Source organism: Eurosta solidaginis, chromosome 3, assembly GCF_040869045.1.
Source record: "Eurosta solidaginis isolate ZX-2024a chromosome 3, ASM4086904v1, whole genome shotgun sequence".
Taxonomy (NCBI): domain Eukaryota; kingdom Metazoa; phylum Arthropoda; class Insecta; order Diptera; family Tephritidae; genus Eurosta; species Eurosta solidaginis.
In genome coordinates, this window is record NC_090321.1 from 200,909,594 (window position 1) to 200,929,322 (window position 19,729).

General features: G+C 35.1%; 2 protein-coding genes across 11 annotated transcripts in view; one reads left to right on the forward strand and one right to left on the reverse strand.

Annotated features, from left to right (window-relative positions):
- Positions 1-19,729, forward strand: part of exp (expansion) — a 338,601-nt gene that overhangs the window by 98,126 nt on the left and 220,746 nt on the right. For all 10 annotated transcript variants that reach the window (XM_067774671.1, XM_067774674.1, XM_067774675.1 and 7 more), the window contains one exon: positions 6,595-6,715. In XM_067774671.1, coding sequence (XP_067630772.1) covers positions 6,599-6,715 — 117 coding nt within the window. In that variant the 5' untranslated portion in view covers positions 6,595-6,598. The remainder of the gene's footprint in view (positions 1-6,594; positions 6,716-19,729) is intronic.
- LOC137243579 (uncharacterized) lies at positions 11,611-13,567 on the reverse strand. Its single transcript, XM_067771405.1, has 7 exons — positions 13,384-13,567; positions 13,181-13,302; positions 13,000-13,113; positions 12,726-12,938; positions 12,302-12,655; positions 12,075-12,234; positions 11,611-11,987 (listed from the first exon to the last, which is right to left on the reverse strand). The coding sequence occupies exons 1-7, from the start codon at positions 13,565-13,567 to the stop codon at positions 11,611-11,613; spliced, it is 1,524 nt and encodes a 507-aa protein (XP_067627506.1).

The following is a 19,729-nucleotide window of genomic DNA, read 5'->3' on the forward strand; positions in this document are numbered from 1 at the left end:
CCGGAAGGAGTCACAATCGTTTCCTACGTCGATGACTGCACAATAATGGTCACAGGCCCAGGCCCAAAGATCGGTGCGCTATGCAATAAAATAAACGGCTACCTCCCTGATCTCTCCAGTTTTTTCGCCTCGCGAAACCTGGCATTATCACCTGCTAAATCTTCCGCGACCTTATTTACAACATGGACGCCCCAAATGTCGACCATTTTGAACATCCACGTCGATGGCACTACGCTACCGACTGTCCTACACCCCAAAATCTTGGGTGTGACGTTTGACAGGGTCTACATTTTGGTGAGCACGCAGCCGCAATTGTTCTGAGAATTCAGAGCCGTAACAAAATCCTCAAATCCCTCGCTGGCAGTACTTGGGGAAAAGATAAGAAAACGCTCATGACTACATACAAAGCAAATAGCCAGCCGATTACGTACTATGCGTCACCCATATGGTCGCCAAGCCTAAAAATCACCCACTGGAAGAAACTACAGGCCTGCCAAAATACTGCTCTCAGAATCGCCACGGGCTGTCTTCTTATGTCCCCAGAACACCATCTGCATAATGAGGCGAGAATACTCCCCATCAGGGAGAGAAATGAGATGCTGACCAAACAGTTCCTGTTGAATACCCAGAAACCTGGGCATCCCAACAGACATCTGATTGATGAACCAGCACCGCCTAGGGGCTTAAGGAGTCATCTCCGTAAGCATTTTGAGGAAATACGGCACCTGAGAACCCAGCCGTATGAAGTGAAAAACACAAGCAGGTCCTTGGTGAACTCCATAAACAGGCGTCGGACATTTATGCCGGGAATTGCCCGGTGAATCCAGTGCTTAACGAAAATTATCCAAAACTTGCGGAAGAGGAACGCATACTCCCCAGGGAAACGCGTGTCACTCTTGCTCAACTTCGTTCTGGATACTGTAACAGGTTAAACTCTTACCTATCCAGAATCAACCCCGACATACAAAATGTATGCCCCGCTTGCAACGTGTCCTCACATGACACCAACCATCTCTTCAATTGTAATGTGGAACCAACGCCTCTAACACCCCTTTCCTTATGGTCCACCCCTGTTGTAACGGCAAGTTTCCTTGGACTCCCGTTAGAGGATATTGATGACAATTTGTGATCGGTCGCGGCTATTAGGTGGGGCGAGCATTGCTACAACAACAACAACAACCGCGGTTTCGCATAGATGAAATCTCTAGAATACGGTTTTTGGCCTATGTGTGCCGGATTTCCTCCAAATCCGTTTCACTTTCCTGCGCGATTAAGTCACACGAGTGATCACAAAATTTTTAAAAAATAACTGTTCCCAGATGGCTTCGGTTTCTTTTATTTAACAAAAAAAAATTCAGCTAGTTGAATCCTCCAGGCTGTTGGGGTTCAAATTTCATCCAAATCGATTGTTTGTTTTGAACCAGGTCTGAAGATTGATTGTTCGTTATTCTGGAGCTTTTCGGTGGATTCTAATAATAAAACAAGCGTATATTATTTCTACTACCAGTTTCAACGTATTTTTGCATCTTATTCAAGGGAAACTTGTTTGATGAAAAAGTCTGTTAGAAAGACAAGCATCAGGGCAGCCAAATATTCAGACATTAAATAGCAAAATAAAAGAAATGGCTTCTTGTGAATCAGAAGGAATAAAGCGCTTGGCTAAGACCTATAGTAACACAATGAATCACACCTTCCATGAATCAGTCACCCTATCCTAAAACTAGCCATGGGATTTAAAAAGACATTAAGTTTTAATTTGTTAACACTAACAAACTGATATTGAACTAATTTTACTTTACAAGTCTGTTTGTAAACAAAAGATATCTCCCGTTTCAAAAATTACAACAAGCTCAATGACATCTCGTCGAATAATAAACGTATCAAATTACCAGCAGCAGGCGCTTGAGCGTATGTATGTGTTTGAAGCTGCACGCATGTCAGGCATATATATTCCGAAAACAGAGCGTTTTCTCACTCCAAGCTTAGGCACACTTCATTGGTTCACTACTACATATATGAGCAAATGTACTACGGCCAGCAGATGGGGCAAGTACGTGCGTGTTGAACGTATGTCACATGAGCTGTGCAATACCTAAAAATGCACGGCATAAATTGAAATAGTTAAGTTGCGTTGATTTGCGATATTTTGGTAGCCTAAAATTTACTTAAATGCTGTTACTCTGTTGAAAGCCTAATCGAGCTGCGATGACAGTACTACTATCGAACTAGTTGTTATTTGGTACATTAGGTCTAGTTCTGTACAAGAAATTTGTATCACTAGTTACCGACATTCCTACGGGGACTTTAACGTTACATAAACCAACATTATAACTTATACCTAATCATCATTTTAGGTTGATGGTTTAAGTGAATATCAAACACATTCAACACATTCTTCATAAATAAGTATTTATGCACATATGCACATAAGTATATAGTTATGTAAGTCGCAACTGCACTTTCTCACAAATGTTAAATTGTCATCAGAAATCTGTGTGGCACGCTCATGTCAACAGTAAATCATCAAAATTGGCGGCATACACTTTGATTATTTATTTTCTACAAAATAACAAAGAAGGATAACGCTGCCGCGGTGTACGAGCATTGGACTTTCCGGTGCACACATACCTAAAAGTTCAATCACCTTTACAATTCAGTTAATGCCAACTTCGTAAGGGGCAAATGTTTAAAATCAACGAAGATATTTCACAAAATAAATATTTATATTTTTGTTTACATCTTAAGCAACGGTCAAGCAAATAAATTTAAAAAGAAAAAAAATGCGTTAAAAAGAATGGCCAACATACAAAACTGTGAAAGAATATCCACTTTTTTTAGTATAAAGTTCTTTTTGAATATGTAGAAGAGATTATATTAATAAAGGCCAGCAAAGAACTTTGCAAGAATTTTGGTTGTATTATTTTTTGGGTTTTTTTTCGTTTCTGTATTTTTGCAAATTTCTTGTGCTGCTTTGGTGTCTGCAGAATTTATTAATGCGCTCAATAAAAAAATAAAATAAAAACAAGTAAGGACGGACTGTCTTCGGCTGTGCCGAAGACTTCATACCTTTCATGAATGGGGCTGAACAATAATATTATCCCGATCGTAATCTCCAAATAATCGGATGTTTAAGATAAGAAATATACATATAGTGAACAGATGTACATACCTAAACGATTTTTAAGATAAATATAAAATAAAAAATGGCGAAAAACCCTCTTATCTGAACAATCGGTTGTATCGGATATATATTATATATAGCTCCGATCGAAATGATTTTTACAGGAAATCTTCTATGATATATTAGAATATATATCATCAAGTTTCACGTTTTTATTATGGAAACTAAGGGAGAAATGACCAAAAATCTTTCTATCTGAACGACCGGTTGTATGGGATAGGTATATACTATATACATATAGCTCCGATCAAAGTTATTTTTTCAGGAAATCTTCTATGATATATTAGAATAAATATCACCAAGTTTAATGTTTTTATAATGGAAATTAAGGGAGAAAATGCCAAAAATCTTTCTATCTGAACGACCGGTTGTATGGGATAGGTATATACTATATACATATAGCTCCGATCAAAGTGATTTTTTCTGGATATCTTCTATGATATATTAGAATATATACCACCGAGTTTCACGTTTATACTTTCTAAATTCGTCTTATCTGAACGATCGGTTGTATGGGAGATATATGTTATAGTGGTCCGATCCTACCCGATCCGACAAATGTCTAATATAATATAAAAATACATCCTTGTGCCAAATTTCATTGAGATATCTCAAAATTTGAGAGACCAGTTTGCGTTCAAACAGACAGACGGACAGACGAAAGAACGTGAATTACGGGAGTCCCTGTCGTGAAGACTTACCTCCGGTGTAAAACACAGATCAATGTCCGTTGATCTTCGGCCCAACAAGTTGGTACCAATGCGGTGCGCTGGGGTGTTCAAGTCAACCAGCCTTGGTTTGGCCGAGGAGGACTATCCATCCTCCTCTTCCATTTTCGGGTAATGGCACCCGGTTGCACGGCAACTCCACCGCGAGTTCCGTGCTTGCCTCAGGGTCCCTCTTTCATTGATTTTGATATCTCAGTATCTGGTTAACAAGTTAACCAGATTGAGATATTTAGCGGCGCTTGGTTTTGCTTAGATGTTGCTTAAGGGCCGCACTACGTTGACAAACGAAGTGAGCTTGGCATCCAATTATGCGCCGTCCTCAACACCAACACCATCACAATTTAAATCAAGGGATGTGACCAACCTTTTCCGCACACAGACCTGTGAGTGCCGAGTGCCCGCCTCAACAATGCCCCTCGACATCGCTTGAGGCCACACTACGTTGACAAACATTGTGTGCCATATCGTCTTCTATTGGCTTCCATTTTCGCTACTAATTTCGCTCCAATTTCCACTCAATTACACAACAATTATGCACCAATTTGCCTCCAAATACACTCCACTCCTTCCAAATACACTCCTACCACAATTAAGGGATGTGGCCAACCTTTTCCGCTCACAGACCTGTAAGTACCGAGTACCTGCCCCAGCAACATCTTTGCATTGCAGTCCGCCACACTGCAGTGATTTGACAACGTCAAACCTTGCCACATATAGGGTGTGGCCAGCCACACAGCGAACGCCTTCTATTCGCTTGCGCAGTCTAAAGCAGCCTCAAAACATCTCAAAAGACGAGATGAGCACCGGCCCACTCGTACAATTATCGATTGCTTTTTGGCTCATGATAGACATGCGCTCTTACACCATCTTTCGTCAACTATTTTTCAGCATTTGTCACAATTTAAGGGATGTGACCAACCTATCATCTGCCCCTCAGGGTCAGCTTCTCAATGAAATTGGGACCGCCGTGGCAAGCATGAGACCGAATTCCCTTGGGTCTTGGGTCCCCAAGGGAAAACAAGTATACTCAGAGCGTGTGTCATAAGTGAACTCTGTTTGAAACCACAGCCACCGCGATGCTCCCACAAGGGGGCCATCCCAGGACAGGAGGTGAGACCTGAGTACAAAGCATCGTTCGATGCAGTGCAACAGATCACACTGGCTTCTCCTGCTCCCGCGGTAGCACTTTTTATAAAGACCTTGCCTAGGGTCCCACAGGGTTATACACTGCGTCCACCCTGCTACCTTTCGAGTAAAACACCTTACTCATGGATTGGGTACCCATGGTATTATGGTCGCCTTTTACGACCGGTATACCTACCGTGGGCATATTCTAACCCCTAACCCACAGGGGGAAGACAGACGGACAGACGGACATGGCTATATCAACTCAGTTCGTCGCCCTGATGAATTCGGTATACTTAGTGGTGAGTCTATCTTCTATATTTCTCAACGCTACAAACATCGGATCAAAGTTAATATACCATTTCATAATATAAACAAGTAAGGAAGTCTAAGTTCGGGTGAAGCCGAATATTACACACCCAGCTGTACACTTGAAATGCTGCTGTTATTTGTTTTGTGTTCTTAATAGTGTTACAAGGCTGCGCACTAATATATATACATATGGTTCTATGCTGAACTAATTTTTCTTCCAGTTATGGCTCTCGAAATTTGGAAATTTCTTAGTCATAAAAGGGGCGGTGCCACGCCCATTTTTTTTAAGTTTGAAGTTTTTCCTATTTATTGTTATAAATCCACTAGGGAAATGAAATACCATTGATATAAACCTCTTCTTTGCAAAGATATAGCTTATTTTATTCGTTCACGACCCTTTTAAAAATCTTTTATATAAAAGTGGGCGTGGTCCTTAACCGATTTCGTTAATTTTTCTTCAAAGCATTCCCTATAGTAAATGCAACCTCTGTGCCGAAAGTTGTTACAATAGGTTTAACGATTTTTGATTTATGATAAATAATATTTGTAAAATTGATTTTATCAGAAGTGGACCGTGCCACGCCCATTATAAACAATTTTTCAAATTTTTATCAAGAGTCTCAATATCATTTCAGACGTGAAATTTCAACATTCTAGGTGTATTATTTACTAAATAATCAGGTTTTTTTGTGTTTTCCAAAATGTTATATATATAAAAAGTGGGCGTGGTTATCATACGATTTTGCTCATTTCCAATACCAATATATTCTGGGTTCAGATAAGCTCGTGTACCAACTTTGGTGAAGATATCTCAATATTTACTCAAGTTATCGTGTTAACGGACAGACGGACAGACGGACGGACGGACGGACATGGCTCAATCAAATTTTTTTTCGATACTGATGATTTTGATATATGGAAGTCTATATCTATCTCGATTCCAACCAACCGTTATCCAATCAAAGTTATAATACCCTGTATACAAGTACAGCTGGGTATAAAATATCAAAATATTTATAAATTGTCATTAGCGTTGCTGCGCCATTTTTACCGTTATATGATATTTTTATAAAGTGTCACATTTATTGCAATAAATGTTATTTGGCACAATCGCAATTTAAGTAAAATTATTATTTTCATTTGTTCTCGTTCTGGGAAAATTAGGTCACCGTTATTTTAATTTTTGGTTTTTGTATGGTTGATACTTTTTGAAACAATTTTTTAAATGTTTCTCCCTTTTGTTTTCAGCATCATGGTGTCACGGCGTAAAATACTTTCGCGTTCTAGAGATGATCTGAATTTGGATCAAACTTTTAGTCCACAGGAAGAGGAAGAGGATGTGTGGTATCAGAAAGAGAAATTATATAAGGTAAGCAAAAAAAAAAAAAACAATTGGTGCTTTTACTTAGGTGCGCGCGGGAGAAGCTATACTTATTTTTCTTTAAGAAATGTTTTTAATTGTATGCAAATAATTAATTACAATAAACTAATACAGGAATTGGAAAAAGATAGTCAACATAGTCAATAACGCTCAGTTTACATTTGAAAAATTAACTAAATAAATATTTATTTTCTCACATTAAGGCCAGATTATGCATAAAGCCGTGACACTTTGCTTCGAAGTCACTCACATTCATAGTCATCACTATATAATACCAAAAATTTCATAAAGGCATTCAGGTTTACTCTCACTCACAGAAGTGAATTAATTCTCTTATTTGATAGGAAGTTTAGTTCACACGAGAATGAAAACCCTCGTTGCATTATACATAATTTCCCCCTTAAATAAAAAAAAATAAATGTAAGGCGCGATAACCTCCGAAGAGATCTAAGGCCGAGCTTCTCTTCCAATTTGCGTCGTGCTCCTCTTGATTTTCCCTACAAATTGGCCGGACGGGACCTACATGCTTTATGCCGACTCCGAACGGCATCTGCAAGGCAGATGAGTTTTCACTGAGAGCTTTTTCATGGCAGAAATACACCCGGAGCGCTTGCCAAACACTGCCGAGGTGCGACCCCGCTTAGAAAAATTGTCTTCTAATTGAAAAACCTTATTTCTAAAATTTTGATGTTGCTTTGCCCGGGAGTTGAACCCAGGGCATACGGTGTGATAGGCGGAGCACGCTACCATCACACCACGGTGGCCGCCCCCCTTAGTGTAGCATAAATTCGCTAATTAATCGAATGTTATTATTTTTGTATTATGTCCACTGCTATCACATCTTCCTGTAATGACTCACTCGGGACATGAGTTATCAGTGGCTTATGATACAAATCATACCACATACCAAATTTCAGGCAAATCGAATAGTGAATAGAATTTGAATGAATAGATCGGTGCCTGGTACACTTCCCCGACAGAAACTTCACTCTTCAGTTTCGCACAATAAATATGAGTTATTATTGTAAGGCCAGACCCTGGTCCACTTTCCGAAAAGAAAGGAAGTAAGGGGTACCGAATTTTAAGCAAATCGCTCTATAAATTGTTTTATGTAGAATAGGTTGGCCCCTGATCCACCTCACGTAATGAAATATTTCCCAAATATCATCTTTGTCAAAGAGGTACTCTGGCATCAAATTTCGAACAAATCGCGCCATATATAAGAGTTTTTTGAATAGGACGATCCCTGGTCCACTTCCTGGAAAGAAAAATATCACAAATAAAGAGCTGGTCACCGAAATATCACTATACTCAATTTTAAGCAAATCACACCATACACTTTTTTATTTAGGAAAATTCGGCCCCTGGTCCACTTACCGGGAGTAATAGTCTCTCAAAATTATCTGTGTCACAGAAGTACCCCCGTACCATAAAGAATAGCACCATAAAAAAGTTTATTTTGAATTAGTCGTTTTTGGTCCACTTCCCGAACCAAATTGTGAATCGAAAGCATCCTCAAACCCTCTTGAACATACACACAATATTTTATGAAAATCGGCCCAGTCTTTAAAAATCAGTTCAGTGACAAACACACGTACAGAGGAAATACATATATATAAGATAGATTAGTGCACAAACAATATACATATTCATACACACATACAAACATACCAAAAATAAACGAGCTATTTGTATTTAGTTAGTAACATTTTTCGAATAAATACATAAATCCATATACGTATATACATTCATCCCACTGAAAGCAAGTTTGCTCGTACACTCAGGGAAAAAACATTGTAAAATCAATGAAAACGTGCTTAATCCAAGCAAAAACGTATTTAAAAGTGACGTAAATATGAAAATTTTTATTTTAAAAATGTGCATTATAAAGTTGTAAAATCAAGTAAAAAGATATTTGATTTAAACATTTTCCAATTTCATTTTAAATACATCACGATTTTGAATCAAAAATGATCACATTTAATTTAAAAATTGTCCTTTTTGATTCAAGCATGGGTTTTGTTAATTTAAATAACAAACGCATTTGATTTAAAAATATTTATATTTAAATCAAATATGAGTTATATCGAATCAAATACCTAAATTGCTGAATTAAAAATGCACGTATTCGTTTTGATAATGAAACATTTTACTTTTCGACTTCACCACACTTTATTTATTCACCTTTTTTAAGCCATACAAAAATTGTTAGTTATAATCAAAAACTTAAATCTAAAATCGTACTATCAAAAATGCCTTATTATAATTTTATCATATTAAATTCGGCATTTAAATGAAATGAGCTACATATATATTTATATATAATAAAGTTATGTGTATTATTCAAACAAGTTAAGATAATCAAAACTGATCAAAACATCACATGTCTATTGTTTTGTTACAGAATAAATACATGATAAATACAACGTTTAAAGATATTTTGGTTTTGCGTATGATTTGCCATTATTTATAGAATATAAATGTAATGGTTGACTTGTAAACATAGATATATTTATAACTTTTAAAACGTCTTATTTCAAGCCAACTTCATAGGAATGAAAATGTTGGTCGAAGCTTTTAATATATATAGGATAGCATATAATATAAAGATTATTATTTTGATACAGAAATGATTTAATTTTGAATAATTCAGAATTATTTTGAGAACATAAATAATAATTGCTTTTATAATAAGTGCCTTTATAATGTATTTCATTTAACAACATTACAGTTTTAAAATTAATGGGTTGATTGATATTTATTTTTAAAAAAAAATTGATTCAAATGATTTTTCATTATCTAACAAAAATTTAGAAAATTTTATACTTGACTTTATTGTTATAGAATATGGAGGATTAACTCTCGAAGTAATGCTGTTAAAATATACTTTAGCTTCTTTATGCTTCGCTTCGAAACGCATACTCCAAATATATTTAAGAGGTCCGCAGTTTTTAATAGCTGTGGGGTAGTGCACAAGAAAATGATGTTTGGGCTTTAATGTCCCAAAAAGCCGAATATGAATAGAGTGATGCGATTTAATTAGCTCTTCCAAGACAACCAGCTCTTCAGTAGCTATTTGAGGTTTTAATATGTATTCTATTATTTGCGTTAAAATTAAAAAAAACTCCCAGTGCTCGTTATCGCGTGGTATTAAGTCGCCTATCATTAGGGGTAAAAAATGAATAAAACATGCCACTTCAGATGCGGACATTTTTAAATTATAATTACTTAATTTTCCGGCTTCTAAAGGGGGAGATTTATTGCCTATTTCTATTTCGCCAAACTGAAAAAATTGTTTTCTACTGTTAATAATATCGAGTGTTATGACTTCGTCTTTAATCAAATTTAGCAAAACATTACAAATATCATATATGCAAACTCCTTCGAAAACAACACGCATTAAATCAAATGTAAAATTTTCAGTCACACTAAAATATTTTAAGTTATCAAAAACGCAAACTTCCCTTATTCCTGTTTCCTGATAATTATTTTCTGATAAGTCTTTGTAATAGTTCTCTTCATTTCTCAAAGCTTCTTGCTCCTCTGACACATCGCTTCTCATTTGGTCTTTTGTTCTAGTGCAAACACGACAGAATCTCTTAGAATTGAATGATTGAACAAACCCCATTATGCTATTAACGGCTAAATTGTCTCCTATTACTAAACCTAGCACAAAATGAACTTTTTTACTTCCATTTTCCGTCACAATTTCAATACCTTCTTCAAGGAGCTTTAACTCATGTACAAGGTATAGAAATGAGTTCTCAACACCGCTGGATTTAACTGTTTTTGTTGAAATGAAAGCTCCATGGAAAATGTACTGTAGTTTGGACAACAGGTGTTTTGGCATTGATGGAAAACTATAATAACATCCACATATCGAGTACGTATGACTGCCGAGACCATTGTTGATTTGGAAATCATCAAAATAAAGAATGTATGGTATAACTAATTCAGATTGAATTTTATCTTTTCGTGCTTTAAATATTCTGCCGCTGACAAAGTTTTGTATACTACTTTCTTTTAAGTATTTTTCTGTATTCTGTAATGTGCTCTGCAAAAGGCATGGAATCTCAAAAATAGCTTTGAACTGAAAATTTAATGGCATAATGTATATGTCGAATGATTTAGGAGCTAAGGTTGGGATACCGTATTTTGTTGTTTCAGTAACAGATTCTTTGATGGTGATAGTCTTTGGATGTTCATATAAGTTAAGTTCCTTTAATATCTTAAAGAGTCTATGCTCAGAGCTTATATCCTGAAAAGGGTTTTTACAAAATTCTAGTAGTAGTTCCAAGTCATCATTAATATCACTAATAGCCTCTGACTTTAATACATTATGTATAATAAAGGATATAGACGAAAGTAGAGAAGATACCATAGACTGAATATCGATTACTTGTTTTCGTGGCAAATTGTTTTGAGCATACAAACTTAAAGATAAATACAGCGCCTTCTTCTTTAGATTTTTAGTTTCATTAGCAATATTTTGCACTGATAAATTAGCACCATCTTGTGTACTTGAACTATTACTTAAAATCGGTAACAACATATCTTCCGTTGGAGCTACGTTTTATGCGGATGTGCTTTCAAATTTTGTATGAATATTTTGCAAATGATTGCGAAAAGAAGAAAATTTTGTGAATAATTGATTGCAGTTATCTTGCTTACAACGCAGTCGTAAAAGTTTCGTAGAAAGCTTATGATATACTTTAAAATGTCATATTAAGGCGTCAGCTTCTGAAAAATTTTTGTGACACTTAAAGCAAAAAAAAATTTTGAACGAATTAATTATTTGTCATAAAACTCAAAAGGAACGTCAGGTTTGCCGACTTGCAGTCATATGAAGTATAAATTTCAAAAAAAAAGTGTTGTATGAAAGTTCAAGAAGTTTCACATGCCTGACGATATTTTAGAGAAAGTGTGTGAAAGATTTTGAAACAGATATCTAAACATTCTAGAAAGGACTCAAATTTATATAATGTTTTATCAAAATATATATAAAATCCTATAATATCTTCCTCAACTATTCCTTCGACAATTATGAAAGGCTGTATTGTCATTCGTACAGAGTAGTACATACTTATTAACTCAGTAATTTTTCTTTCGTAATCGTTGATTGAAGTTAATAGCAAAACAAAGCTTTCTTGTGCGTCTGCTATTGTGGCCTTTTTCCTTATTTTCCCGCACGAACTTTGAAACCTCGACGAAGGTGGAAGAACTCCATTTAGAAGCGTTGTAAGAATGTAGTCTTGTGTATCTAAAAAAAAAACATAAATTAACGTAAGCGCATGGATTTTGTAGTGTTTTGTTTTTGTTTCATTACACTTGATCAGCGTTTATGTACCTTTTTTCGTTGAAGCTTTAGCGAGAGAAAAGAGCTGCTTGCAAAAATCGTTGTGTAGATTAACTTCATAAAAGCGTTGTATTTTTTCGGTAAAAATTTCCCATTTCGAATATAAACAATTCTCCTTACCAGGATACATGATCTTAAAATCAAGGTATATCTGCAATGTGTGGATGTGTTGCTGGGAAATTCAAACTAAGTATGTATGTATGTATTTTCATAGTTACCAGTTCAGGAGCCCGCGAATCAGTATATTTCGGCCAGGTTTGGAGAAAATCAATATTTGTTAGTTCTTTTAAGTCATTCTGTCTCAAGTTAAATGTTTTTTGCCATTTATCTTTGACTTCATTCCAATCAGCAATGCTTCTACTGAGAGATGTTTTCAATGCTCTACATATAGTAACATCAATTTCAGGAACTTCGTCATTTTCGGTGGGGGCCCCAGTATTATCACTAGCAGGTGATGGTGTGTTTTGCTCAAAGCACATGCTCTTCCTTTTCTTACTGCGTTGGTTAACATATTTCCCATATAACTTTCCACTAGGGCATTTTTTACCCTTGCGCGGAATATAATAGTATTCCTGGCAAATTAGAAAAACAGGTGGCAGAATTAGTTATATTTTTTAATCAATTTTATAATAAATATATTACCCGAGCACCATTTTCGTTTGGAAAGAGATTTATAATCTGCTCGAGCAAATTTGCAAAATCCTTGGCTTTTAGTACAATGTCATTTGCTATAACTTCGTCAATAACTATGCTTATGAGGTCGTCACGGTTTCTGTTGGTCAAATGTTGATTTTTTTTGTAGGATTCTAATAAAAGCTTCCCCTTGCAAGTTTGTTGGAGTAAACTTAGTAAATCCTTGTTCAAGAAAGGATAGTTATTAGGGGTATTTAGATCGAAAATAATTTATTAAACTTACTTCGTTGAGACAGTGAGGCGAAGAAGATGATTGACTTGACGGCATAAAGTTATTACTTTGTAACCATTCAGTTACTTTGCTTGGCATCGACATGGTTTCATCATCTATTCCATACTATTAACAAAATAAAATATGTGAACGGATAAAGATTTTTTAAGAATTTACCAATGTACATACGCACCTCTTTTTTCTTCCAAATAAATAATTTCTCTCTAAACTCTACACGTAGACCCAGCGGCGGAATGGCTTCCTGTAGGTCAGCAGCCTTTAGAAATTGCAGGCTTCTGAAAGTTATCTGCGAAGCTGCAGGTCGTTGTCAGATATATGTAATAATAGCAAGTTATTAGCTCGATACAAATATTTATTTGTTAAGTAGTTACTCACCTTTTAGGAATGGCAAAACGTCGACCAAATCAAACTCTTTCAGCAGCTCTACCAACTTCTCCTCATCCTGATTGTCAACAATTTGTCTGGTAGTAACAACTACTCCTTCTAAATTTGTACACACTTCAGATTCCACGTTCTCGAAATTATAAATAAAATCATCAATTTGCAACGAGTTGTTCATTTTGTTCACAATATATCAAGCAAAATCCACAAAATAAATTTTTTGTCAGAACGGACAGCAAATAAAATCAACTAAACTCAGCAAACTGCTTCTTCTTACTTATGCATGAGCCATACTTTTAAATATGAACATGTTTAAAATAAAGACGTTTATGTTTGAACTAAAGTGGTACATTTTTGATTCAAGTATGGAACGTTGTAATCGCACGCAATTTTTAAAATGAATATGTCAATATTAGAATTAAAAATGCAACATTATTAATTCAAATATGAAACATTTTAAAATCTAAAATACACTTTAATTTTAAAAATGACATATTTAATTTAAAAATATTTTGATTTGTTTTGAAAATCTTCATTTTTAAAATAATAATGTCCTCGTTAAAAACGTGCATATTAAAAATAAAAATTTTATTTTTGATTTTAAAATGCAATTTTTCTCTGAGTGTACAATTAACAGCAAACATAAACACGAACTGCATTTTCAACCTGTGAATTTTTTGTCACATTTTTTAAAACTTCACTCTCATCACTTTTTCATAATGCGCCTGAGGAAGTATGGCTTCAAAAATCTCTTTGATTATTTTCAATAATTGTGCTCAACTAATTTAGTACTTTGCTAATAATTGCACGAGAAGATGAAGTACGCTTCATTCACTTGGATAGCATGCAGGTCTGTTGTGATACCACATAAAAATAATGGCGACATAAGCTATAGCTAACACCTTGGTTAAATCCCCTGGAGATCCAATGGGATCGAAACCGAAATACTTTTGCCTAGTCTTGGCAAAAGCTCTACAGTCAAGCATAAAGTGACTCGATGATTCCACTTCATCATCGCTCATACAACTGCAGCAGGATAGGGTTTTCAGTATACTGAGACGTAGCACATGGATTTCTATTGCACCGTATCCTGCCAAAACTACAAGGACCATTAATAGATATATCAAAAACAAAAAGATTAATTGTATAAAGAAATATGATCCCGCCTCGCTAATAAATGACTTTCCATTTTCTTGCTTTCTTCTCTTGTTGGCTGATCAGTTTAAGAAAAAAACGTAACAAAAGTTAGAATAGTAGCAATGTTGCAGTTTATTCAACATTTTGCTCGAAACAGATGTGCTATAAATAATTTCTAGACAAAGTAAATATGCAAAATTCAATGGTTTTACTATGTTTCAAAGGCACCTTATATTTAAATTTTAAAACCGACGTACATACTATCATTAGAGATAACGGATCCTCCTATCATTCGCCGATATAATATTAGAATGATAAAAGTATTGTGATGAATATTAGCATCACTAAGCGATACTATCATCACTAAGCCGATACTAAGCAGCCACTTATATGTACGTAAACAAATCAATCATCATTTACACACATACATACAAGGCAGCGGAGAGATACTCAAAAACGAATGTCAACATCAGCTGACATAGTACTATATACACACGCATATAGCTACAAACTACAAATATTCAGGTATATGGTTGGTAACCAAGCATAAAGTTCACAAAATTACTAAACCTTAAGAGAAATGGGTGAACGAGGAAACCGAGAGTATAAAAGCAGTGCAAGATGGCGCATGACTAATCAGGTTTATTTAAACACACTATTAGTTGCGAAGTGAAGTATAATTGTGAAGTATAATTGTACTACTCCCAAATTAGTCTAATAAAGACTATTTTGCAATACAGAATATTGAAGTGATTTGTTAAACAGTTTAGCGATTCGAACGTTAGCAGAAGGTTTCAAATAAGCAGAATTGCCCAAAGTTAGTTACAGTATGAAATTGTGTGGTGCTTTACGTATATTTGGCCTATTTGCTTAATATCATGAAATACAAAAATCAAAAATTCACACACATATACATATATAAGTATATTAATATATTTAAGTATTTGAAATGTGCTTCAACACTATTGACCTCATTAACGATATGTCACGTTCATAATAAAAAATGGCATAAAATAAATAATGAATTGGTGGATTTTTGAAGCTAGAAACTGGATGCAATTAGTCAATAAGCGAGTTGTAAAAATTTACAGTCATTTTACAATTACATTTACAATCAAGGATTGTACTGCCACAGATATATGTACAAACGTTTAACATATTACATTTTACCTCTAAGTTCAGATGTACCCAAAATTCTGCGTGTGTAGATGATGTCTTCCTTAACATGGCTTTTCACTGGCATGACGTGCTTTTATGGCACAAAGTTGAATGCAAAATCAAAAATCATGTAATCTTCTAATCATAAAATCAAGGCTAACTCTTTTTAAATTTAAATATAAATTCCAATGAAATGTCAAAAGATTTACAAAATAATAATGGTTGAATGTTAAAACCCGTCTTTTGTTAAATATGCAGCGGACGTAACTTCCATACTAATAATATTAAGCTTAAATGCAAAAAAATTACTGTAATTTATTTAAAAATGTATTTGAAAATATTTAATCATGATTAAATGTTATAATCAATACAACTTTGCGTTAAAAATCACATACGCGTAGATGGAGCATTCCATGCCAGCTCATGCTACCGATGTACCTCTCAAAAAACCTTTATTCGCATGTGGTTGATTTGTTTTCATAAGCGGCGCGAATTTCATTTTTAATAGTCGAACAAAGCAGGTTTTTTTTATTCCTCATCGGTGGCAAATACTTTAGTTATTGTTATTGGTTTTTAACAACCACTCCTAAATGCTTTTAAATTGCTTTTAGCAATAAAATACAATATTCTTGTTTTTTAAACGGTTTTATTTAGCTTGACTTGACAGGCCGGCCGGCCGTTGTGAAAGAATTTTGTGATTAAAATAGTAATTTCCCGATAAGCTACAAGCTTGAATCTTGGAATATAACTCAGAACCCGATGACAATGCAAAAATAAGATAAAAAATCCGATAGGGGGCGCATGGCTCGAAATATTTCAAAAAATCGTATTTTCGATCCGATTTGTTTCATATTTGGAACACATAATACATACTTGTATAGAAAGCGACATATGAAAACAATCGCCGCTAGGTGGCGCAAGGATCGAGAAATTCAAAAAGATCGTATTTGTGCTCCGATTAGGCCCATATTTGGAACAAGTATTACATACAGTCCGGTAGAAATGACATCAAAATACTTTGGAGTTCGAGGAGGGACAAGCATACGTGGCGCCGAGTTGAGTAAAGTCTTTGGAAGGATTATGTATTGAGGATTTAGATTGTAACAAATTGTCAGAAAAGAGTTCATGTAATAATGAGTCACTAAACGAAACGCCGTGGTGTGATGGTAGCGTGCTCCGCCTAACACATAGAAGATCCTGGGTTCACGCCCTGGGAAGAGCAACATCAAAAATTTTAGAAACAAGTATTTTCAATTAGAGGAAAGTTTTTCTAAGCGGTGTCGCCCCTCGGCAGTATTTGGCAAGCTTTCCGAGTGTATTTCTGCCATGAAAAGCTCTCAGTGAAAACTCATCTGCCTTGCAGATGCCGTCCGGAGTCGGCATAGAACAAGTAGGCCCCATCCCGCCAATTTGTAGGGAAAAATGGGAGCCCAGGACATTCGGTGTGGTAGGCGGAGCACGCCACCATCACACCACGGTGGTCGGCCACTGTTACTTAGAAGAAATAGATGCCAATCACAAAGCGAAAGAGAACGACGGGAAGGCCCTGGCGAAAATTGTTGAGTTTTGATTTTTTGTATTATTTTTAAATAATAAACATTAACGCAAAAACTTATTTACTTATTACAATGTTTTTCCTTCGAAGTTGAAAAGGTTAAGGAAGATTTTAATATCGTTTGTGTTTTTAATTTTTCAAAAATAAAATAAACATTTAAATCAATTAGATAAATTACTTTTTGCCTCGAATTTTTTAGTTTCTCTAAATACCTGATAGGTTATAAGTAATGGACAAGAGTATTCATTTTGCGGGACTAGGGTTAAAGTTGGCATTTTTGTTGAAATTACTTTTGAAAATGTTTATAAAAAAATTATTTAAAAAAAAGGTGGCTTATGCCACCTTTTCATAGACCGGGTCACATATAACAAAATTTCTAACTAAAAATTATTTCCTTTTTTATTTTATTTAGCAACTAAAAAAAAATTAATAAAAAATAAAAAGTATAAAAACAAAGAACACAATTCCAATAAAGACATTAAACAGATGTTAAAAAAATCGGAAGTTCCACCAAATTCATAACCTTAGATTGGTGGCGAGAAAGAAAGAAACTTTTGTCAGAGATTTCAAAATGATGTCTTTATTACTTCAAAATCTATTATGCTAAGCACAAAAGAAAGCTAGGTTGTCATGGAATGCTCCATGTGTATGTGATAATTGCATCATTAATCACCTCTGTGTGCATGCTTTGTAGTAAAATTGGCAATTTTAAACTTAAAATTTGTCATTTCAAATCGCGCAATACAAACAAGTTCACAAGTTTTACGAATTCAGTATGGAAGTGTAAAAGAAAAGAGCTAAAAAATTGAGAAAAAATGTATGTAAAATCGATTAGCAAATTTAAAACAAGCGACCAAACTTTTGCCTTTTTTTATACACAGCTGAGCAGAGCTCAGAGAGTATATTAACTTTGTTCGCATAACGGTAATCCGTAACGGCATAAACTAATCGAGAAAGATATATAGACGTCTATATATTAAATGATCAGGGCGAAAAAGAAATTCATTTAGCCATGTCCGTCCGTCCGTCCGTCCGCCCGTAAACACGATAACTTGAGTAAATTTTGAGGTATCTTGATGAAATTTGGTATGTAGGTTCCTGGGCGCTCATCTCAGATCGCTATTTAAAATGAACGAAATCGGACTATAACCACGCCCAATTTTTCGATATCGAAAATTTCGAAAAACCGAAAAAGTGCGATAATTCATTACCAAAAACAAATATAGCGATGAAACTTGGTAGGTGCGTTGACCTTATGGTAAAATTTTTGACAATGGGCATGGAACCGCCCACTTTTGAAAGAAGGTAATTTTTGCAAGCTGTAATTTCGCAGAAGATATCATGATGAAATTTGGCAGGAACGTTCCTCCTGTTACTATGTGTTTGCTAAACAAAAATTAGTAAAATCGGATGACGAACACGCCCTCTTTTAAAAAAAAATTGTTTTAAGTAAAATTTTAACAAAAAATTTAATATCTTTACAGTATATAAGTAAATTATGTCAACATCCAACTCCAGTAATGATATGGTGCAAGAAAATACAAAAATAAAAGAAAATTTCAAAATGGGCGTGGCTCCGCCCTTTTTCATTTAATTCGTCTAGAATACTTTTAAGGCTATAAATCGAACAAAAATTTACCAATCCTTGTGAAATTTGGTAGGGCCATAGATTCTATTACGATAACTGTTTTCTGTGAAAATGGGCAAAATCGGTTAAAGCCACACCCAGTTTTTATACACAGTCCACCGTCTGCCTTCCGTTCGGCCTTTAAAATGATAACTTGAGCAAAAATCGATATATCTCTACTAAACATAGTTCACGTACTTATCTGAACTAACCTTATCTTGGTATAAAAATGACCGAAATCCGACTATGACCACGCCCACTTTTCGATATCAAAAATTACGAAAAATGAAAAAAATGCCATAATTCTATACCAAATATGAAAGAAGAGATGAAACATTGTAATTGGATTGGTTTATTGACGCAAAATATAACTTTAGAAAAAACTTTGTAAAATGGGTGTGACACCTTCCCTATTAAGTAGAATAAAATGAAAAAGTTCTGCAAGGCAAAACCAAAAGCCCTTGGAATCTTGGCAGGAATACTGTTCGTGGTATTACATATATAAATAAATTAGCGGTACCCGACAGATGATGTTCTGGGTCACCCTGGTCCACATTTTGGTCGATACCTCGAAAACGCCTTCACATATATAATTAAGGGCCACTCCCTTTTAAAACCCTCATTAATACCTTTAATTTGATACCCATATCGTACATTCTAGAGTCACCCCTGGTCCACCTTTATGGCGATATCCCGAAATGACGTCCACCTATATAACTATGGCCCACTCCCTTTTACAATACTCTTTAATACCTGCAATTTCATACGCATGTCATACAAACACATTCCAGGGTTACCCTAGGTTCATTTTCCTAAATGGTGATTTTCCCTTATTTTGTCTCCAAAGCTCTCAGCTGAGTATG